Below are 23007 nucleotides of genomic sequence, written 5' to 3'. Positions count from 1 at the left end.
TCCCTCATTGGATTGTTACCAAAAGTCCTCTTTGGAAAAACTTCCTGATCCCACGTAGCTACCATCACTTTCCAAGAATTGCGGTAGCCTCCAAGGAGTAGGATCGCATACTCCGTCCTTATCACGCAGCTCCGCGTTATCTGGCGTGGGCATGCTTTAGAAGCAAGAGTCTTCTGGATTTTGCCTCCCTTTTGTCACTTTCAACACTAATTGCCTGTAATTAACACAAATACTAATTATGAGTAGAAATCCAATACTTTGCATACTAAACTGCCAAAATTAAGACCAAATAACCACAAATAAAATGCATAATTATATCCCTATCAAATTCCCCCACACCAAGACAATGTTTGTCCTCAAGCGTTTCAAACTTTAAATACACAACCCAGCGAGCAAACATTTTTGCAGCAGTTGAATTCAAAACAATGGCTATTAATCAAAGCAACTATTGCCAATGTATGATTTAGATAACTGTCAAGTACTAATGACAAATTTTACGAGATAACTCTCCAACTAGCTTTTAAAACCAATGACTCTTTCAAATCCAGACTAACTAATCTAAGAATAGAAAATATCCAACCAACATTCTTTAATAACTGGTCTAACTATTAAGCAAAATCTCAACATAAAGACTCATGGATCCGCAGGCAATATAATTATTCACATACTTTCATGCTCGTATACTTTTCCTTTCTTTTTTTTTCTTTTTCATCATTTTCATTTTTTTTTGTTTCTTTTTCCTTTTTTTTTTCTTTTTCTTGAAGGAAGTGCTAAGTCTTGAGCCATTCAAGTCTTTTGACGCGAACTCCGACATCTCTCCAATGAAGGAGCCCGGTTACTCAACTTTAACCGCTTAAAGACCATATACTCATAGTTATCGCTGCTTTTTGACGCGAAAATCGACACTTTAGGTGAAGACCCCCGGTTACTAGTCAATGATAACCAGCGGAGTATAGCCGAATGTTATTCACAAATAAACACCCAAGTAAAATTAAAACCATGCAAGCCTGCTTCATTTCCTTAACATGGAGAACTAAGATTAATAGTTGAACCAGTTCACACAAAAATGTCAGAAAAATATTTACAATGCCTAGAAAAGTTAACCAAAAGAAATTGCAAGAGTCACAAAATCTCAAATATTTACCAGAGAGACATCCTAAAATGTTATCATATCATACTTAACATATTATCATCTAAAACCGTAACAATAGTTAAATTTGAAAATTTAGCCATTGCTTATCAGGGCTAACCATAAAAATCCAAAAGGCATGGTAAAGTTTTTTTTTTTATTTTTTTATTTTTTTGCAAAAGGGAAAGCAGTAAGAAGGAAAAGCTAGACTACTCCCCCCACACCTAAAGTCTACATTGTCCTCAATGTAAGAACGAAAAGTTGAAGTCAAGTGAAGAGAGCAAAAAACTTCCCTGAATGAATAAAAAACTGCAGCAAAACACCATGGTAGGGGAGGTGTCAGGGACTGGCAGCGTTGCTGTAAGGCGTGACCACGCCTTATAAGGCAGAGTCTTCTGCCCAAGCATTTCTACGATGTTCAACAGCATCACTTATAGGGCGTGGGCATGCCTTGTAAATCCAAGTCTCCTGCCCAACACCAAAAACACTGGCAATGAAACAAAACAACCAAAAATCAACGAAAAATGAAAGAGGACTATAACAAAAAATGGAGGCCTTGGGTTGCCTCCCAAGAAGCGCCTTTCTTTAACGTCTTTGGCTAGACGACTCCTCAGTGAGCAATTAGGCATAGATATGATCTATCAAGTGTACCTCTTCCACAGTACCAATGTCTGAAACATGAACAAACGGTTTTAAACGATGACCATTAACTGTAAAACTCTTATTAGTCTCTAAACTCTGGATTTCAACCACACCATTGGGAAAAACATTGGCTACCACATATGGTCCAATCCAACGAGATTTTAACTTACCTGGCATGAATTTCAACCGTGAATTGAACAAGAGTACCTTTTGTCCTGGAGAAAAGTGTTTCGCACGCAATAGGCGGTCATGAAACTGCTTGGTACGCTCTTTGTACAAACGTGCATTGTCATATGCTTCAAGACGAATTTCCTCCAACTCCTGGAGTTGGAGCTTTCTCTCTTTGCCATCTCTATCCGCATGCAAATTGCATTGCTTGACTGCCCAGAATGCACGATGCTCAATAGCCACAGGTAAATGACACATCTTACCAAACACCAACCTATATGGGGACATTCCAATGGGCGTTTTATACGCCGTTCGATATGCCCACAAAGCATCATCCAATCGCAAGCTCCAATCCTTACGGTTGGGGTTAACCGTTTTCTCCAATATGCTCTTGATCTCTCAATTAGAGACTTCAGCTTGCCCATTGGTCTGAGGATGATATGTTGTACTCACACGATGGTGCACTCCATATTTTCTCATGAGAGCTGCAATGGTGCGATTGCAGAAATGGGTACCTTGATCACTGATGATGGCTCTCGGCACCCCGAACCTACTAAAAATGTGGGATTTGAGAAATCCTACAACAACTTGAGAATCATTAGTCCGGGTAGCCTTTGCTTCTACCCATTTCGATACATAGTCAACTGCTAACAGAATATACAAAAATTCAAAAGAGTTAGGAAAAGGTCCCATAAAGTTCATACCCCAAACATCAAATACTTCACAAAATAACATAGGCACTTGAGGCATTTCATCCCTATGAGACAAACTTCTAAATTTTTGACATTTTTCACAGCTTTTACAAAATGCATAAGCATCACGAAACAATGTTTCCCAATAAAAGCCACAATCAAGGATTTTTCTAGCAGTTCTCTTAGGTTCAAAATGGCCACCACATGCAAAATTATGACAATGAGCAAGGATAGAAGGAATTTCACTTTCAGGTACACATCTACGAATAATTTGATCAGAGCCTATTTTTCATAGATATGACTCGTCCCAAAAGTAGTATCGAGCATCATGGACTATCTTATCTCTCTTACTCTTACTCATGCCAATAGAAAATTTATGACTGACCAAAAAGTTCACAATATCTGCATACCAAGGTTCCTTACCTTTGAGATAGAAAAGATGTTCATCAAGAAATACCTCAGATATGGGAACTGCTTCATCTTCTCTTATCAATCTACTCAAATGGTCAGCTACTGAATTATCCACCCCTCTCCGATCCTTGATCTCCCAGTCAAATTCTTGCAGTAAGAGCACCCAACGAATGAGTCTTGGCTTGGACTCCTTTTTTGACAGGAGATACTTCAAAGCTGCATGATCAGAGTAAACCGTTACTTTTGACCCCAATAGATATGATCTAAATTTCTCAAAAGTGAAAACAATAGCTAGAAGCTCCTTCTCCGTGGTGGTGTAGTTGCATAGAGCTGGTGTCAATGTTTTTGACGCATAGTATATCACGTGACTACACTTCCCACTCCGCTGTCCAAGCACAGCTCCTACGGCATACTGACTGGCGTCACACATAAGCTCAAAGGATAGCTTCCAATTTGGGGATTGGATGATGGGTGCCGTGGTCAACATACCCTTGAGTGTGTCAAAGGACAATTTGCAATCATCTCCAACGTTGAATGGCACCTCCTTTTGAAGCAGGCGAGACAACAGTTGAGCAATTTTTGAAAATTTTTTTATGAAACGCCTGTAAAAACCTGCATGGCCTAGAAAACTACGAATATCCTTGACATTAATAGGGTAAAGTAGGCTAGTGATCAAATCAATTTTAGCCTTATCTACCTCAATACCCCTTGATGAAACAACATGGCCCAAAACTATGCCTTCCTTAACCATGAAATGACATTTTTCATAATTAAGAACCAAGTTTGTTTCAATGCATCTTTTCAAAACTTTTGTTAAATGGTCTAGGCACTGATCAAAAGAATCACCATATACTGTAAAATCATCCATGAAAATTTCAATGCAATTATCAATCATATCAGAGAAAATACTCATCATGCATCTTTGAAATGTTCCAGGAGCATTACACAAACCAAAAGGCATACGGCGATATGCAAAAGTTCCAAAAGGGCAGGTAAAAGTGGTTTTATGTTGGTCCTCTTGAGCAACAATAATTTGATAATATCCAGAGTAACCATCTAAAAAGCAAAAGAAACACTTACCTGCCAACCTCTCAAGCATTTCATCAATAAATAGGAGTGGAAAGTGGTCTTTCCTAGTTGCGACATTTAACTTCCTAAAGTCAATGCACATTCTTCACCCATTTTGCAATCTCATTGGCACTAACTCATTCTTTTCATTTTTCACCAATGTGATTCCAGTCTTCTTGGGAACAACATGGACTGGACTTACCCACTGGCTGTCAGAGATAGGAAAAATAATTCCTAATTCTAAGAGCTTGAGAATCTCTTTCATCACCACCTCCTTCATTGCGGGATTGAGCTTGCATTGATACTCTCTCACGGGTTTTGCGTCCGACTCCAAAAGGATGTGATGCATGCAAATGGATGGATTGATGCCTTTGATGTCTGCTAACGTCCATCCAATTGCTGGTTTAAATTCCCGTAAGACCCGTAAGAGCCTCTCTTCTTGCAATGCAGTTAAATCATTGGCAATGATTACAGGCAAAGTCTTGTTATCTCCCAAGTAAGCATATTTCAAATGCTCGGGCAGTTCCTTCAATTCCACATTAGTGTCTGTTGAACAGAAGGTAGAATTCTTTCATTAGAAATGGGTAATGGTAGAAAAGAATTTTCAAACCTGCCTGGAAGCGGATGTAGTGAATGTAAGGACATGATAGCTTCTTTGACTTCCTCCTCCTCCATGTCGTACACTTCCAAATTGGTCTTGCCTTGTTGTAAGACAAAGTCCAACTTGTCCCCCATGAAATTCTGTTCAAAATTCTCTTGCACAATGGTGTTAGTCATGCCAACAAAATTTACAGACTCAGTATCCACAGGATGCTTCATTGCATCAAAAATATTAAACATGACCTTCTCTCCATCAAATTCCACAGATAAAGTTCCTTCATGTACATCTATTTTAGTCCTTGCTGTACTCATGAAGGGTCTACCCAAAAGAATCACTGTTGAATTAGTAGAGTATTCATCATTCATATCAACAATGTAAAAATCCACAGGAAAAATGAATTCATTGACCTTTACTAGAACATCTTCAACTAGGCCCTCAAGGTAGACATTAGACCTATCTGCTAGTTGAATGATTACCCTAGTTTCTTTTAGGGGTCCTAAATTCAAAAAATTTAAAAATTGAAAGAGGCATGACATTTATTGAAGCACCTAAGTCAAGCATGCTTTTTTCAATTCTTTGATTGCCAATTATGCATGGTATAGTAAACATACCTGGATCCTTGCATTTCTGGGGCAACTTCCTTTGAAACATCACTGAGACATTCTCCCCCACCTTCACCTTGTCATCCAGACTCAACTTATTGCGATTAGTGCATAAGCCCTTCAAAAATTTAGCATAATTGCCTAATAGCATCCAACAAAGGAATATTGATCTCCACTTTCCTGAAGGTGTCCAAAATCTCTTTCTCAGATTCTTCTTTTTTAGCTTTTGTAAACCTGCTAGGAAAAGGAAGAGGAATGTCAACTTTCTTTGAGATTTCAGAGGATTGTTTCTCTTCTTCCTCTTCCACCTTCCTGGGCACTTCTTCTTCTCTGGCGTGGGCACGCCTAGGAGACTGTACCTCCTTGCCACTCCGTAATTGCATTGCACTGGCATTCTCCTTGGGATTAGGAATTACTTGAGATGGTAATTTCCCTCTATTGCTATTTTCCAAGTTGCTCATGGAAGTTGCCAATTGGGACATTTGTGCTTCCAAATTCCTAATGCTAGCACGAGTCTCTTGTTGAAATCTGTGAGATTCCTGTTGAGATCTTTGAGCCTCTTGCTGTAATTGACTCGTGCTTTGGGCTAGTGACTTCACCATATCTTCAAAAGACATGTTTGAATTGGAAGTGGATGGTTGTTGCACTGGTGGCCGTGGTTGGAAATGTTGTTGAAAACCAGGGGGTTTTGAAGCATAGCTAAAATTAGGATGATTTCGCCACCCTGGGTTGTAATTGGGTGCAAAATGATCATTCCTTCGTGGAGGTGGTCCAGAAAAATCTCCCACTATGTTGGCTTGTTCAGGTGAATCCTCCTGGAGAGTTGGGCACATGTCAGTCATGTGTCCGGGAGCAGCACAGATACCACAAGTCTTCACAGATTGTAATTGCCCCCTTGCCATTTGACGCACCAGAGAGGTAAGCTCAGATAGTTTACCCTCTAAGTCAGAGTGATTCACTTCATTGACCCTTCTTATTGCTCCATCAGCTCTCACTCCAAATTGTTGGGAATTTTCAGCCATGGTGGAGATCAATAACGTGGCTTCGTCTGTGGTCTTGTTCACCAGAGCACCGCCACTGGCTGCATCTAACATGCTCCTATCCATGGGTGATAATCCCTCATAGAAATATTGTATTAAGAGCTGGTCCGGGATTTGATGATGTGGGCAGTTGGCACACAGTTGTTTAAAGCGCTCCCAGTACTCATATAGAGTTTTCCCATTTGCCTGCCTAACTCCACATATTTCTTTCCTTATATTGGCGGCTCTAGAGGCAGGGAAAAATTTCTCGAGAAATTTTCTCTTCAATTCTTCCCACGTAGTGATGGATCCTAATGGCAGGTAAAATAACCAATCTTTAGCCTTATCTGTCAAAGAGAAAGGGAAGGCTCTCAACTTGATGTGGTCCTCAGTGACTCCTTGAGGTCTCATTGTGGAGCACACCACATGAAATTCTTTCAAGTGTTTATGTGGGTCTTCACCTGCAATACCACGAAAAGTAGGAAGTAAGTGAATAAGACCAGATTTAAGCTCAAATGCCTCTTCCGTGTTAGGAAATGTAATGCATAATGGCTGCTGGTTCACGTTAGGAGTTGCCAACTCCCTCAAAGTTCTTGGGGCTGCCATTGCTACTCGGGGAATATGCACTTCTTCTTTTTCAGATTCACTTGATGAATCACTGGAAACAAACTCTTGCTCAGATTCTGAAGGTGACGTTGAATCTTGTTGCTTACGCAACTTTGCCTCCTTGGTCAACCTTCTTGCAGTCTTCTCGATCTCTGGATCAAATTCTAATTCTCCTGTACAAGAAGATCGAGGCATAAAATAAAAATAAAAATAAAAACTAAAGCCTGTGCAATAAGTCACTTAAAACACCAGTTCCCCGGCAACGGTGCCAAAATTTGGTGGGTGTCAAACCACCAAAAATAAAATTTATATTAGACCTACTACCAAAACTGAATGAGTATAGTGGTGAGTAGGGTCGTCTTCTCAGGGAACCGGTAGATTTATCACACAGGAAAATGGGGAGGAAATTTTAGCAATAGTACCAACTAATGAAAAAGGAGTAAAAACTGAAATTCAAAATTGAGTAAGATAGCGGGAACCAAATTACACAAATAACAATTAATTAAACAACCTAGTCAAGGAATTAATCTTGGCACCGAAGCACACAACTGATCACGGATACAAGGGACAATTCATATACTCACGAATAAACTGGTTATAGTGGTCAAGCGATGCGTCCAACCACCAATCTTTCCTTAATTTTATGGTAGTCAAGAGACGCTCATAAACTACCCTCTTGTGACTAGACAACCCCAGAAACGCTCATAGGATTTAATGTAGCCACAGCATTAGGAATTAGAAAGACCCAATTCTAGATGACAAACACACATGTGGGTTTGTTTAGGCTAGATTAATTATCCCCACGATCCAAATTAGACCGCTTGCGAGGCGGTGAAATTGTCTCGTTTGCCACTAATCAAGATGCTTAAAGGCGACGCGCCAACATCCTAATTGGCTATCAATTATTTAGACACTCGAATAACAGGCCTAATTATCCAATAAATCTAAACAATAATAACTCAGGGAAAAATAGAGAATAATCAAATACCCATGAACATATAAATTAAAAATAAACAATTAAAACGATCTCACAGTTATGGTGCTCCAATCCTTGATTTATTCCTCAACTAGATAAAAGAACTAGCCTTGCTGCATAATCATTATGCGATCCCAAGCTTCCAAGTAATTTTGTCTATGAAGAAGTAAAAGGGTGCGGCGGCTTGTCTAAAGCTTGCGTGGAGAAGTAAAAGGAAAAAAAAACAAAAGAATCAAAAGATCCCCTAGTCTATTGCAATCCCCCCAATTTGTAGTGCTGCCCGCCGTCCTTTTTGCTAGCCAAAATAAGAAGTTGTTTCTCAAACGAATTATTTCCTTAATTCCCTCATTGGATTGTTGCCAAAAGTCCTCTTTGGAAAAACTTCCTGATCCCACGTAGCTACCATCACTTTCCAAGAATTGCGGCAGCCTCCAAGGAGTAGGATCACATACTCCGTCCGTATCACGCAGCTCCGCGTTATCTGGCGTGGGCACGCCTTAGAAGCAAGAGTCTTCTGGATTTTGCCTCCCTTTTGTCACTTTCAACACTAATTGCCTGTAATTAACACAAATACTAATTATGAGCAGAAATCCAATACTTTGCATACTAAATTGCCAAAATTAAGACCAAATAACCACAAATAAAATGCATAATTATATCCCTATCAGGTTTTAATGGAAAAGTCATCCCATGGAAGCTCAAATTTTGATTGAAGAGATGGCAACCAACAACTATCAATAAGCTAATGAGAGAGGTAATTCTAGAAGATAAATAAGTATGTTGGAACTTGACACTCTTTAACATGTTAAAGGCACAAATGGATAATGTGGTCACGTTGCTATGCTAGAATTTTCCCTAGCACTTCATCCAAAGTTAGTATTGTTTGTTGTACTACATGTGAAGATAATCATGAGACTCATAATATGTTGACTATGAACAGGTACAATTTCTTAACCACAATCGATCCTCGCAAAACAATTGTTATTCAAATACTTACAATCTTAAATAGCGGAATCATCCAAATTTTGGATGAAAGGATCAAAGTGATCAACAAAGTCCTAAAAATCCACCTAGCTTCCCACCAAAACAACTTCTTGTGGATACAAAGCCAACATGGGAAAGTGCATGCTATGGAAAAACAAGAAAAGGAGAATTTGGAGAGATTTGATAGATTTCTTTATTTGAAAAGACTGCCTCTTGGCCTGTTAACAATTCAGCCAGAACCATTCCAAAGGCATACTCATTGCATCTATCCTTGAGTTGTCTGCCAATTAAGTACTCGGAGTCTAAGAAATCAAGCGCGCCCACTGTCCCCTACTCATGTAGTTTCGTGACTCTTATCTAGAAGAACTGATCTGGAAAGCCCAAAATCTAAAATGACAGTCCAAAAATTCTCATCCAACAATATGTTGCTTGACTTTATGTCTCGGCGCAAGATAGGAAGAAAGAACAGCACAACTAGAGTTGAAACTTAAAAATAAAATACATATAAAAAAAAAAAATCAAACGCCCAGCGCCAAAATATCCAAGTGAATGCCCGATGCTATAGGGCAAATGCCAACCAATATTTGCATTCCATTCAAAATTGCCCCGAGACATCAGTTTCTAGAAAGCTGCCTAATAATTCATAAGAAATCTTCTATCCTACTTCCTATTTTACTCTGTACCGTACTTTTAATTATATTATCATTTGTCCTTCATAAGCATCTCATTTTAATTCTTTTTTCTTCCTTAATTAAGGTGGAGGATGCGGTAATGGAGTTAGCCGCAGATGGAGACAAATTTTTTTTTTTTGAGGGAAAACTAACTAATAACATTAAGTGCCTAATAGGACCCCTCAAAAATTAATGAAATTATTTTGTTCTTGACTAGGAAGGACAAATATAATGGTATTTTAGTAGAAATTGCTCTGGCAGCATCGCCGGCCGAAACAAAAACATACAACTAACAGTTTTAGAGAGCAGATTTTGACCTGTCTCCCTCACTCCACTCCCATATAACTTTACAATGATGAGCTATTTCTACGTTCTTGGGATTTTCTTCTTTGCTTCTAAAGACAGCAATCTGGGAGGCAAATCCTGGCTCTACATCACCAACACCACCAACTCCACTGAATTCAACACTATAATTATGCCTTCTTGATAGATCAGTTGCCCAATCACAAAACTGAGCTCTTGTCCACTCAAATTTGTGATCATGGTTTCGAAATTTATAAGCTTGTGATTGATTCTTCTCATCAGGATCCTCTTCTTGGTTTTGTGGAGCAGATTTCTGGAGAATCACATTGTACTCATAATTTGGCGTGGAGATGATAAGAATCCTTGGACAGAAAGAGCTAAGCACAACATCACCAAATAAGCTTGCTTCTTGTTCCTCTATGTGTTCAATCACCTGCAATTCGTGACAACATCTTTCAATCATTAAATCGCTTTTCTTACATTTACAGAAACATAATACATGGAATGCTCAATTCTCAGAATCCTTAAATTATTTTTAATCTCCTGTTTGCTTCAGCATCGTGACTGAGCTTCTCAGAAACTAATTAACAACTGATCAGTCACGCAGGTCATAAACATGCCAGGACAAGTAACATCGTAATCTACTGAGTTGTAGTATCTAGAAAATATGGCAGCTAAGGGTATTCAACAATTTGGCATTTTCTCTGTCATTTCAGACTGTTACACATAAGTTAGTTTGTTGTATGAATTTGCAAATTTATAGCAGTAACTCTTGTAACCTTTTACAGGTTCTTCTTTTAAAAAAAAAAATGTGGGGCAGCCATGGGCAGAAATCATTTGAGTTCCTATACACCCTCAAAGACCAAGTCCAGAAACTAACTGCATTACTCAGACAAAATTCAGCCGTTCTAGAATTCATAAATAAGGCTTTGGTTTGGGAAACAAGATGCAGTATAACCAAATGAAATTAATTCGATCCTTTTGGGCATCTCAAACTCTTCAATTGGAAAGGCACATTTCTTAACATTTCAGGCTGTTCCCATCACCTTCTCTGTTTTTTATTGTTCTAATTTCCTCAAACACCAAGTTAACAGCATTGCAGGGTTCATAGCTCTAGTATACAGACCATCTCCCCTGATAAATGCAACAACATTTTCAAAAATTGGGTTCCCCTGATTGGTTCCTGAACAGTCATGAAGAAACAGTAAGACTAATTCAATCTGCTACCACAAAATTAGGCAACTAACTGACAGCTACAGTGTTCCAGCATACATGAAATGCTGTACACTTGATAATGATTCTTCAACTATCAGGCATTTTCTTTGACTTGATAATCCAAAATAAACTGAAGCCAACACATTACAGTAGATTATAGAGTATTACTTCTTTCACTCTCAAGTTTCTTTTCTTTTTTCCAATCAGGACAATCTGAGTTTCTCTACATGGTATCCTTGATAAAATCAAAGACATTGCATTTTCTTTGATTTGGAAGACTGAAATAAACTACAATCCACACATAATAGTGTGTTACTTTTTCTCCACCCTTGTTACTTTCCTTGTCATTCTAGTTATGACTACCCAACGTTACGTTAAATCTCTAGAGGCATGGTAACCTGAAAACTATGAAGTCATTAGGATGCAGAGTCGCTGATGTACAAATGATATTTAGTAAAAATACAGATACCCAACTACTAAAAGCTATTAGTTCATAATCTCTAAGAAAATTAATAAGCTATTCAGAAAGGAACCAACTTCTCCGTTCATTATCTGTAGGAATTAATAAGCTTTTTACAAAGGAATCAACTTCCCTCTACATCGCACTGGTAGTATTCTTGTTCCAGGAGTCAACATGTTCTCTATAAAATCCCATCAAAGTATTTATTAAAACGGTGGAACTCAACTACAGTATATCCTGTGGAACCACTTGTGTACCATGCATCGATTTGACTATGGCAGATATAAGTTTAGTATATATTTAGTTTGTTCTTAATATATTTATCGGGCTAGAAAATGCATCAGTTCAAGGAGCATATCAATTTTATGTTAAAAAGTTTAACTTTCCCTCCAACAAAGGATATTTTACCAATTAACAAAGCACAAGGGCAATACTCTCTAGTCATGACAATTTTTCATCGACCACCGCTATTATTAAATATAGTATCAATTACAGCTATCCAATCTCCCTATGAAGATCATACAAGACACAGTAACCAATAATACAGAAACTGAGCTTCAAAGAAATCATTCCTTAATCTATCAGACATACCCTGAAGATTGCCATTATAACAAAACAATTGATGGGTCTAAAGACCATTTTGTTTCAATCCAATCAGCAGCAGGAACAATTACCTCTAAGCAGGTTCCAATATCAAAACCACACAACCGTGAGTCGAAATTTGTGATAGAACCGTCATATAGTACTGCAGATTTGATTCTGTTACTTGATACCTTGTAGTCCAACTTGGAGTTTAATTTTGAATGGAGCATCTGTAGAATCCACAAAGGAACATCAGACATCAACCAGTGGAGGTTACATTCAAGAACGCATAAACCACTATGAAAGAGTTACTGTTATCTATCGCATCCCACAAATTGCACAAGTTTCATCTGTTTTATATTTGATTTGTCAACAGAAGACCATGGCCCAAAGCAGCCGGAAATTATGACAAAAATATTGAAAACCCATAAACTCTGTCATGTCCTCCTAGCACTGTTGTGACAGTGAACAGACCTCTGGGCAAACTTAAGGATCTCGAAGCCATCAATAATCCTGATAGAAAAATTCTTAAAAGACCTAAAAGGACATATTTGGGTCAATTGGAATATAAGGCACTTGCAAGATGAGAGGGGATTGAAGGAACCATCTAAGGACCAAAAAATAAATAAATAAATAAATCTAGACAACAGATTCTTTACCCAATTTAATGCTTCAGATCCACTGTGTGATTACTCGGCCATGCAGCCCATTTTGAAAAGATTAGTTAGAAACAATAAATTATATCCAAGAAATTTCACCATGTCCAGTCACCAGGAAACAGCTAACTAGAAGAGACGATGATAAAACAGGATATGATAAGCTGAAGAAATGTTATATTTCAAAAAGTTCTAAAGTTGCATAATCACGAATGAATAATGGCTATAAATGTCTCAGACCTTTGCAGCTCTAGCAAGGCTTTTCTGCGAGATATCAACACCAACAATTTTCTCCAGGGATGTCGGATAATCTAGGAGAGAATCCAGCAAACTTCCAGAACCACATCCAAAATCAATCTGAAGTAAAATTGCAAATTAGACACCTAGAGTTATTTGAGATCTTTATATAAAATGGTATACAAGCACATACCATTGACAAAGCATGTGACTCTTGGATGTGTTGTAACGCATACTCAACACGCTGCTTTGACAGAGGAGGGCTGAACAAAGCCTGCTCCATTCTGTCCTCCAAGGGTTCTGTTACACGTAACAACGTTATAGTGTGCTCCAAACTGCATTTCCCTGAAAGACATAAAGCCAAAAGATGAAGAAATCTTCCAGTCAAATGCCATAATAGCCAGAAGGATATTTTCCCGCATTGAAAACCATTGACTCATGATATAGGAAAGAACCATACTACTGCAAATTCAACCCTATAAGATCCACACAAATTCAACTGAAAATGGGATTAAAAAAGAAAACATAACAACTGACTCACCTGAAGATAATAATGATATTGTCGTTGGAGAATCATCGGCAGCTGCCAAAATAAATTCCAAAGGAGGTAACTCTGCACCAAAACATGCAGATTGACCAACAGATAACTGTGTTACAATTCCTTCAATATAAGGAACAACAGCTCCAATGCCCATCTCAAATTCAAACTCTTCATTGCTTTCAAGATGTTCCTTCATGCCCCCTTCAGTAACCAAACATGAAGTGTAGCCAATGCATACTAAAGAACCACTAGATGGATTAACTCCAGATGCTTGTCCTCCCATGTTAAGAGAGAAAACCACATTTTCTAGCATGTCATCATTTGCTTTCATATGCTTACGGTCCAATAATCCATCTTCTACTGTAGCAAAGCTCATCCAAAAGTCATGCACCAAAGGACAAATATTAAACTCCTTTAGAAAGTACTCCGAATAAAACTGAATGCCAAGTTCCTTTGCATGTGAGCTCAACTTCTCTGAAGAAATATTAGATTCTCTGAAAAAAAGGTTCAACCATAACAGGACTTTCAAAGCAGCATTCTGGACTGCATCTGTCTGTTTCTTGTAGGCTTTTGTCGACAAAAACTGCAAGATCAAATCCTGACACTTTGAAAAGATCTTCACTTCACATTTAAAGTCTCCGGTCAGTCCATCTGACTCACCTCCACCACCAGCAGCAAGAACTGGACTCTTTTTCCCTTCTTCACTAGGCTCTGTGACCTTCAACTTCTTACATGTTCCATGTGGATCTGTTGATGTGCCCAAGGAACTATTAGGGATACAGAAGACAGGTTCTGCCAAACGATGCTGACGGCAGAATGTATACAGGATTTCTCTTGGAAAGAAACCCCTCCAGTTGCTTCTTGTGGTGAACACCATGGGCAATTCTGCGACAAATATTGCCTCCCTCGATAACTTGTACACTCCACTGGGTATCTTATTGATGAGTAACCTGACAATGACCAATTTAAGTAACTAGATAACTCTCTGAGATTTTCAAATGAAGCTGATACACAATAAAGCATTCAAAATTATATACAAACCAGAAATACAGTATTTCAAGCTAGGTAAGACAGGATTTTGCAATTAATTGAGCCAAAAAAATTACCTATAATATGTACGCATGGACATGTCTTCATGAAACAGATTGGCAGACTTCCAAACATAACCTACAGATGCCAAAATGCCATCCCCATACACTTCCTGACCCGCAAAATAACTTGCTCTGACATTAAGTGATCCCTGAAGCTGAACCCTGTGGACTTCCAGAGGCTCCAATGATTGGTCTAACAATTGTTGTTTGGGACAGAAGTATAATCTGACCTCAGAGGAAGCTTTGCCTATAGTCCTATAAAAGAATATTACTAGTTGTTAATGACTAAGGCTCCTGAAAAAGAGTAATCTAATAAACTAAGCCACCAAACCACTTGAACAGCTCCTAGCACAACATTTACATACATAAGCACACAAGTACAACCAAATAGACACTACACTATATCCATTTTACACATTAAGTGATGCTTCATTATTCCAAAGTACAAATGCAAATTATCCACAGGACAAGTTTAGGGTGCTCAAAAAAAGAACCTACAGTTGCAAAGCACCCCTCATGCTAAGATACATAACCTACAGAGAAATAGGTATATAAGTTGGCAATGTCAGTACAAGGTCCAAAGAATTCCATATAGCAGAAGTAGCGTATAAACTGCATGGAGCAATATTAGTATGGTAAACTAAGCTATGATGATATTGCACACAACATAGTTACTATATGTCAAACTATAAGAGCAGTTGCATCTGATCCGTGTTGATTTGAGGCAAAGTGCACTTGCACGTCTCATAATGGCTACCAGACTAGTATTGATGATCACAATGCTGGTCAACTGGCAGGTATGCAGATGCATCAATGCTGTTTTATAGAACATCATACCGCAGAAACCCAATCTGATGATCAGGGAAAAAGCTGAAATCTGACTATTGAACCTTAAAGACTAACATTCAGTGAAGATGAGAAGAAGAAATCAAACACTTCATTGAAGAACAAATTTATTCAGCAAGAAATTTCTGAGAATGCAAGTATTTAAGAAATCTCTATGCTTGAAAGTATCAAGATAAAGCATATATCAATTTATTACCTTGAAACTTGCACTCTAGAAGCCTCAGTCACACCTAATGCTTCTGCAATCACATCAAGGTAATAACTAGCAGAGGACAGGTTAAGAACCAAGGTTTCAATAGTCTCATTTACAGAAGAAGGGATACGTATTGCTTGAATCTCAAAGCTTTCCGGCAAGGTAGATTCACAATTTTCGACAGACTGTAAAACATCAGGAGGATGTGGGCTTTGCCTCTTTAATGAGAGATGATCTTCCAAAGGCAACAAAGAGCCAGATAATTTTTCAGCAGCACTAAGAATAATTGATGTGATCCCAAGCGGGTTTGACTCAACTTCAGGATTTATGTGTTTACACAGGTTAGTAAGCTTTGCATCATACATGGCCATAACAGAAATTGGAATACAACCATTGAGATGACCCTTTGTCTTCAAGACTGCTCTGAAGTGACCACTGAGAGGATGACCAGATGAGAGGAACTTCATCAACGTAAATAAAAAGACCAAGTTAATGTTGAAGTAAATCCCATTGGTAAATACAGTACGTATGTCAACCTTCATTACAGAAGCTACTAAAGTCAAAAAAATCAGCCTGATGAAATCAGAAAAATAATGCTTCTTGATGCCTGAAGTTTCTAATATCACCAAAATAAAAAATAAAATAAAAGTAAACACAGACACACCAAAACAGAGTATGAATATGAGGTACAATTAGCAGTAAGAACATTAAGAGACACAACAAAGGACTTTGACAATGATCTCTGTTCTAAACAACAAAATTGTAGTGAACCCTGGAGGGGAGAAAAAAACCGCTCAGAAACACACTCATACACATCAAAAACAGGCCATAATATGCAATTGAAATATGCATAGCAACCAACAATACAAATATATTGCGCTTTCCTCATTCAAATTACTACTTTCTCTCCCATTAGTCAAAGTTTATGCAGAACGGAGCTTGAAAGTAAGGATGCAACATTCTTGACAAACAAACCCAAAGCCATGATAGAAATCCCAAAACCATAGTGATGGTGGAAGAGTATCATGAGTACATTAGCAAGAAGTTCAAATTTCTTAGCAACAGACAAGAAATGTAATGGACGTGGAACACTGGTTGCTTGAAAACCAACAAGATAGATAGTAAGCAACTCAAAGAAGCATAGGCAGATACCTCACTTGAGAATAAATATGCAAGACGATCGACCAACTCGTCCCGTGCTTCCTCTTCAGTGGGATTATTTTCCTTCACATGGATACCTAACTGCAGAGTTGAGAACAAAAAATAAGTAAATCAGATACTTGACTCTTTAGTATTTCACAGTTCTGGGCCAAAAATGACAGCATGCACCTATTCATTGACAGCTATTCATGTGAGAATCATATTAAGGTTTAGTAATTATGTGCAAGCACAGAAATGAGGAGTTAACATCTTCACAAATGTTAAGCCTATGGGGCCAAATGAATACATATTGAGACACCATCTTAATTCATCCAAGGAAACATCATTAGTCCGATCAAGACATTGACTTTCAGATAAGAACGCAAGAATAATTGAGCCCAATATGCAGGCTAACAAAGTTCTATTTCCAAACAAAACTTTGTGTAACTGAATGTAACATGAGGGTATCAACAATATCAATAAAAGTTAAAAAATAAAAAATAAAAATCAAGCTTCAAGGGTCTGGCACCCAAAATAGTTTGCAACTTAGCAGAATATAAAAAATACCGCGATTTCTTCTGAAGAAGATATAAGAGATAAATATACATAAAAATTGAGATATCACGAGCTAAACAAACTCCTTTTCCAGATGAATTACTGCTTTTCTTTCAACCATATGCAACACTACCACATTGATCCATAACAATCATTTGATCACATATCTGCTAACTCATATAGATGGACATATAAGACACCTCAATTTGCAAGCTAATTACTGGCAGTCTATTGGAAACAGTTAATTCAGTTTCTAAATGATACTCATTTTTCTCTGTCTTGAACTGAAGCCCAAACTTTTTTCTATGATATTCCTCACATTTGTTAGTCTACATCAATCAAAATTGTAGAGTTTTATAACATGATAATTGCACATGCAAAAGTAATTAAATCCAGTTCTCATAGACACCAACCACAAAGTCTGGATTTAAGGATTACAAAAAAATTACTATGCCAAACATAAGAAGGCATATCAGATTGCTGGTATTTACAGATACACAAAATTTTGCCTCCAATTGCTTAAACTAGGAAATAATCTAGTGAATCTTATGTTTCCGATTTTCAGTGATAGCTACAAAGCAATAAATGAAACAGTATCATACCCCTTATCAAAGTAAACTACATGTGTGACCATGAAGTAGGAACCACAAAATTCGAGTGATGCACAGATAATGAGGTTTACAATTTATGCTCAAACAATACAATAAGTTGGCTAAGTCAACCAGCAGTTCTACAGCATCCCATGGTATATGATCTGGAGAAGTACGAATTCAAAGAACAGAGAAAACAACGAAATACTTTCCTATATCAACCTGAAAAAAGCCACAACACTCTGTCAACTAAGGAAGGACAAAATCTGCAGCTACAAAGAACAAGAGGGTCAACCAAATTTTCAGAAACTTCAGCAAGAAAATTATGTCTTTAAAGAAAATTTCAAAGAAGTTAATCTATAATCTTAATTTGTCTCACTTACACCAAAAAATAATAATAATAATAATAATAATTTGCCTCACAAGGCTATCCAAAATCACAGTTTCTTTTTTTGGGAAATATAGAGGTGCAAAAGCTTATACTCTGACTAGCCATTCTTACAGTTTCTAGATTTTAGTAATACTCTGTAATCTTTTTTTTTCCAGGGCAACACTCTGCATTCAGCATAGGGTACAAAAGTAATTCAATCATTGCTTCAATTTTTCTAAAACAAATAATTTTCCAGTCTGATCGACTATACAGAAATTTGAAACTCTACAATAAGGCACAATGAGTAATCCTGTATGCACATGAAGAAAGGTAGCATGTATTAAGCTATATCACACATATAAAGCAACTAATAAAAAAAATCTATACAGCCTTTATTGGAAAGAAAAAGATGTGACCATTTCTATAGCCTTCTCTGCAGCCGCTTGTTCTGCATCCTTTTTTCTTGTAAAGGTTCCAGAGACAACAGAAAGTTCTGGAAGTTGCAGATGGCAACGGTAAAGGCAGCGACCCTTCTGCCGGATTGCTAGCCCTGGGCATTCATTTGGGAAAGATTCCTCGACTTCATCGACCTTATAGGAGGCCTTACTGCCAAACTTCTGAGATATAATGGCTTTAGGCGTAAGAGATGACTTCTTTGCTGCAACAGCAGCGGATGACAACGTTCCCATTTGTCTTTCTACAGTCACAGTCAACTAAGCACACTTGAAGTGGTTGAATCTCCTTTCTTCCTAAGCACCAAGAAAGGAGTCCATTAGTGTCAAGCAATATAACGAGCCATAGACCAACCATTACACAACAGAAGCCAAATATCATTTAAGTTTATCAAGGCATTCAATTGCAAGCAGAGTAACAGATGTCAATCGCCTTTTGATTTCCGGATTTACAATCTCAACTGTTTGTTTTCTATATATTAATCGAATGCTTTAGAATCTTTCCACGAGATAATAAATTGCTAATTTAGGCCAATTAACAGGATTCTAAAATATTTATACTTTATTCATTTCTCCGAACTATCAAAATCATCCAACTTATGATCTAAAAAATCCTTTAAAGGACAATGCCTCTCACCCCAAAACAGGAGGAATGGCAGTGATTATATTTGTGCAAGCCTTATCCAACTGAAGTTTTAATACAGGAGCCAAGGCACCAACGTTCTCAACAAACTAACAACTCATGATGAACTTTGGTATGAAGCAAAATGACCAAAAGGTATTATCATTTCTAAAAATGCCATAGTCCTTTTTCAGAAAAAAAAAAATCATAAAACAAAATCATCAGTTAGACTCAAAAATCCTAACTTTTAGCTTTAGGCTTATCAACTAATTATACTCCATCACCTTCTCTTTAAACTAATTATCAACTATTTATTAATAGATTCAGCTGAAAGTTAACTCAATTTACAATGGTATTCTCTCACTTCTTCGTCTCAATGTTTCCTGGATATCAACTTCAAATCTCCAATTTTCCTTTTAATCTACTTTCGTGTTCTAGTTCAATGGTCTCATTCATAGAAGAGTTTGCAGGCCACCCTGCAAGCCAGTGCTCAAGGAACATGATCTATAATAGAAAAGTTGTATTTAAACCATTGCCAAAAGAGAAGTTATTTCCATGTATGCAGTTGAGCCATAACAATCATGTCAAATCTCTCATCATCCTAGATGAATTGTTGCATTTATTAACCTACAAACGAAACCCCCTACTAGAAAATAATAAATCAATTCATAGATAAATCTTTCATGTTTGGAAATTCTATACATAAAAGGAATGCAAGATACAGACATCCTGTTATTATTTACTTAATTTACATACCTGCAATCGAAAAATTATATTATACATATAGTCCAATCCTGATCATCTCATAATATATTATGCTAGTTCCAACAACTTCTATTATCTAGATTATAACATTATATTTCCATATATTTTCAGGGCCTGGTAGGTATTGAAAAGTACATATCAGTTCATACTTTTCTCATCCAATACAGCTCACAACAAAATCCAGAACTGAATTCACAGAAACTCTCTTTGTGAAGCTTTGACGACAAGACAATCACATAAAATGGCTAACAGTAGAAAATTTACTCAAGATCACTGATGAATTGAGGCCCTTAATGTCCAACACAGACATATTTGACCTCAATGTCCAACATAAACATATTAGAGAAAACCTACTGAAATACCATCAAAATCATAATTAACTAATACTTATCATTAAGAACGAAGAGAACGAACCAACAAAACTCGAATCTTAATGCTTTCATTTCTTCTTCCCTTGTCCTTTCTTCCATGCAATCAATTAATTCGTCAGAGCAACACATTACATGGAAAGAACAACAGTACTTCTTTTCCAATTTTCAACTTCTTCACCTCAAATTTGTGAAAAAAATTATGTCAAAATGATCAATAAAAGAGCAGCAGCAATAGCAGCAAATGAAGAAATTTGATTCTAAAAATCAAGAAACGTCATCAAGAACTACAAAAGACTAAAACTTTACAGTATAGCCAATAAAGAACATACAGAGAAGCACAAGCATCAGATTGTCATATGGGTTTTGATTGCCATCGTCTTTAACTTCTTGCACATTGACGCCAAGAATTCAAGAAAAAGTAATTAAAGAATGGCATACCATTCTTCAAGCCAATCCAGAGTGCCAAAGAAAAACAACAAAACGAAAGAAAAATGCACTAATAAAAGAGGAGACGATATACCCACAAAAAGAGGAGAACATTACTGAGACTTCCCTTAAGATGGAAGAAAGCAAGAAAAGAGATAAATGGGTGTTGGAAAAAGATGGTACCTGCAAAAGATGGACTAAGACTTGTGAAAAGGAGAGAAGAGGAAAGTGATTCGTGTGGAGGACTGGTTTGTGTTTGGCAAATTTGGCAATGGGTTTTGGGTTTTAAGTGTGTTGTGTCAGCCGGGGAAGTGGTGGGGCGTTTCGTATTTCACCTTTTTTGAATTGAGAGAAATCGAGAAGAAAAGGAAAAGCCAAGGAAGCAATTTTGGCTTTTCAAAACTTATTTGAAAAAATTTTTTAAAAAAAGTATAAGTTGGATTTTTTTATGGCATTCACTTTTTTTTTAATTATTTGATTATCATTTGCTTCTTGATCATTTTACAAAATCTTATTAAAGAACTTAATTCTTGAAAGAAAGTAATACTGGAAAAAAACTTATTAAAGAACTTAATTCTTGAAGGAAAGTAATATTGAAAAAAATACATGAAGTAATAAGTGTATGTTCTTTTCTTTTTTTTTGAAAGTTGATAATGAAATATTTTAGAGTTATTATCAGTTTACCCCCTTAACATTTGGCGTCACTATCAATTTCCCCCTTAACATTATCTTTTAGTCATTTTACTTTCAAAACTAACAGTCAAACTTAACGAAATTTATTAATTCAAGTGATAAAACATATTTAACCTTTAAAATTATTATCACTTTACCCCCATAAATTATAACCTTATTATCAATTTACCCCCTAGAGTTATTTTTTAAATAATTTATCTCACCATTAAACCACCTTAACAAGTTAAAAAAACTTTAGAAAATAGTACCCTCTTATACAAATAGAAAATAGTACCCTCTTCTCCTTTTTAGTATCAAGAAAAAAAAGGTCAAAATATTAATCTCTTTCTTTTTGACAATCTTATTAATATTGAAACAAATAGAAAATATAGGGGAAGGAGAGAGAGAGCTCAATTCTGTTTTTTTTAATACAAACAAGAAAGAATTCAATATTTTTAATATTTTTTTAATACTTTTCTGTTTAGTATTATCCAATTCCAATCCTAATTCTAAGAACATTAAAGTAATACGATAATATTAGATTCTTCCTTATTTTCCTCCTTTGCAAAATCTAATTTTCTGTCTCCTTCTGTTCCATCTCTTTTTCTTTTCCAACTATTAATAAGTGTGAAAAAAAAATTTGAAAAAATCCTTTTTTTTTATGTTTTTGGAATCTTAGAGTGAAAAAAAGAAAGAATAATTATTCCATCTTTTTTATTTTCAATTATCTATAAAAAGGTAAATATATTTTAACATTTTTTAACATACTTTTTAGATTAATGATAGCTATCAGAGAGTAAAGAGATTATATTACTAGAATTTAAAGGGATAAAGCAATAATGACAATGTAGCAATGCTATAAAATAAAATGATATTTTTATCAAAATTTTATTAACATGCTGAGTTGAATTACATATGTAGTGAAGTGACTAAGATATAACATTATGGGGTAAATTGATAGTAGTAATAATTTAAGGGGATAAAGTGATAATAAGCCAATATTTTAAACGATTTAGTATGCTTGAATATTTTTAAAACTGATAAGTGTATTTTTATTTAATAGTTTCCACTCTCAATATACCTATGGAGCCCAATTAATTTATAAGCAAATTTTGGTACTTTCCCTTGAAAAACAAATGCACATTGTCTCCACAAATTTACCCTTCTGTGCTAGAAAAATTGTTTAATTAGTCCCTCATATTTTAAGATTACCCCGTTTTATTATCTGTACATTTAATATAATGCATTTTAATCCATCAAAATTCACCAATCAGGCTTGCCTCTCAATTTTGGCCTCTTTTACACAAGTTTTACTAGTGATTTGTGAAAATTAATTCAACCTCTAAAATGT

General features: G+C 36.5%; 3 protein-coding genes and 1 non-coding gene across 6 annotated transcripts; 1 reads left to right on the top strand and 3 right to left on the bottom strand.

Moving 5' to 3' along the window:
• Window positions 1–1507: 1507 nt before the first annotated feature.
• LOC113782236 lies at window positions 1508–2197 on the bottom strand. The gene is made up of 3 exons (XM_027328140.1): window positions 1979–2197; window positions 1781–1867; window positions 1508–1597 (listed from the first exon to the last, which is right to left on the bottom strand). Exons 1-3 carry the CDS (start codon window positions 2195–2197, stop codon window positions 1508–1510), a joined length of 396 nt encoding a protein of 131 aa, XP_027183941.1.
• A 3244-nt stretch (window positions 2198–5441) lies between these two features.
• Window positions 5442–7133, bottom strand: LOC113782235. The gene has a single exon (XM_027328139.1). The coding sequence runs from the start codon at window positions 7131–7133 to the stop codon at window positions 5442–5444; it is 1692 nt and encodes a 563-aa protein (XP_027183940.1).
• LOC113748481 lies at window positions 6466–6572 on the top strand. Its single transcript, XR_003464339.1, has one exon. It is a non-coding gene; the product is annotated as a small nucleolar RNA R71 (small nucleolar RNA).
• A 2611-nt stretch (window positions 7134–9744) lies between the features above and the next one.
• LOC113783319 (small RNA 2'-O-methyltransferase-like) lies at window positions 9745–21205 on the bottom strand. Of its 3 annotated transcripts, none has more exons than XM_027329417.1 (10): window positions 21168–21205; window positions 18765–19097; window positions 16846–16935; window positions 15697–16154; window positions 14670–14909; window positions 13564–14513; window positions 13216–13367; window positions 13026–13142; window positions 12222–12359; window positions 9745–10305 (listed from the first exon to the last, which is right to left on the bottom strand). In XM_027329417.1, the coding sequence occupies exons 2-10, from the start codon at window positions 19035–19037 to the stop codon at window positions 9868–9870; spliced, it is 2856 nt and encodes a 951-aa protein (XP_027185218.1). In that variant the 5' UTR covers window positions 19038–19097; window positions 21168–21205; the 3' UTR covers window positions 9745–9867. The 3 variants fall into 3 exon arrangements, with proteins under 3 accessions (XP_027185218.1, XP_027185217.1, XP_027185219.1); XM_027329416.1 differs by lacking the exon at window positions 21168–21205 and adding an exon at window positions 20888–21119; XM_027329418.1 differs by lacking the exon at window positions 21168–21205 and adding an exon at window positions 21079–21097.
• Window positions 21206–23007: the final 1802 nt, after the last annotated feature.

The sequence above is a fragment of the Coffea eugenioides genome, chromosome 9, assembly GCF_003713205.1.
Source record: "Coffea eugenioides isolate CCC68of chromosome 9, Ceug_1.0, whole genome shotgun sequence".
NCBI classification, from domain to species: domain Eukaryota; kingdom Viridiplantae; phylum Streptophyta; class Magnoliopsida; order Gentianales; family Rubiaceae; genus Coffea; species Coffea eugenioides.
Note: the sequence above shows the minus strand (reverse complement) of the source record. Positions and strands in the feature narration are given on the sequence as shown.

Bases quoted from the DNA above. Each gene is read 5' to 3' on its own strand.
- LOC113783319 (XM_027329417.1), bottom strand. From the start codon at position 19,037: ATGGGAACGTTGTCATCCGCTGCTGTTGCAGCAAAGAAGTCATCTCTT. The intron at 16,936-18,764 runs GTCACATCTTTT...TCAACTCTGCAG, and splicing joins CAGAGAAGGCTATAGAAATG to TTAGGTATCCATGTGAAGGA. The intron at 14,514-14,669 runs GTAATTTTTTTG...GGTCATTGTCAG, and splicing joins TCCATGCGTACATATTATAG to GTTACTCATCAATAAGATAC.
- LOC113782236 (XM_027328140.1), bottom strand. From the start codon at position 2,197: ATGTGTCATTTACCTGTGGCTATTGAGCATCGTGCATTCTGGGCAGTC. The intron at 1,868-1,978 runs GTACTCTTGTTC...GTTGAAATCCAG, and splicing joins ACTTTTCTCCAGGACAAAAG to AGTTTAGAGACTAATAAGAG. The intron at 1,598-1,780 runs GTACACTTGATA...GGTGTTGGGCAG, and splicing joins ACATTGGTACTGTGGAAGAG to GAGACTTGGATTTACAAGGC.
- LOC113782235 (XM_027328139.1), bottom strand. From the start codon at position 7,133: ATGCCTCGATCTTCTTGTACAGGAGAATTAGAATTTGATCCAGAGATC.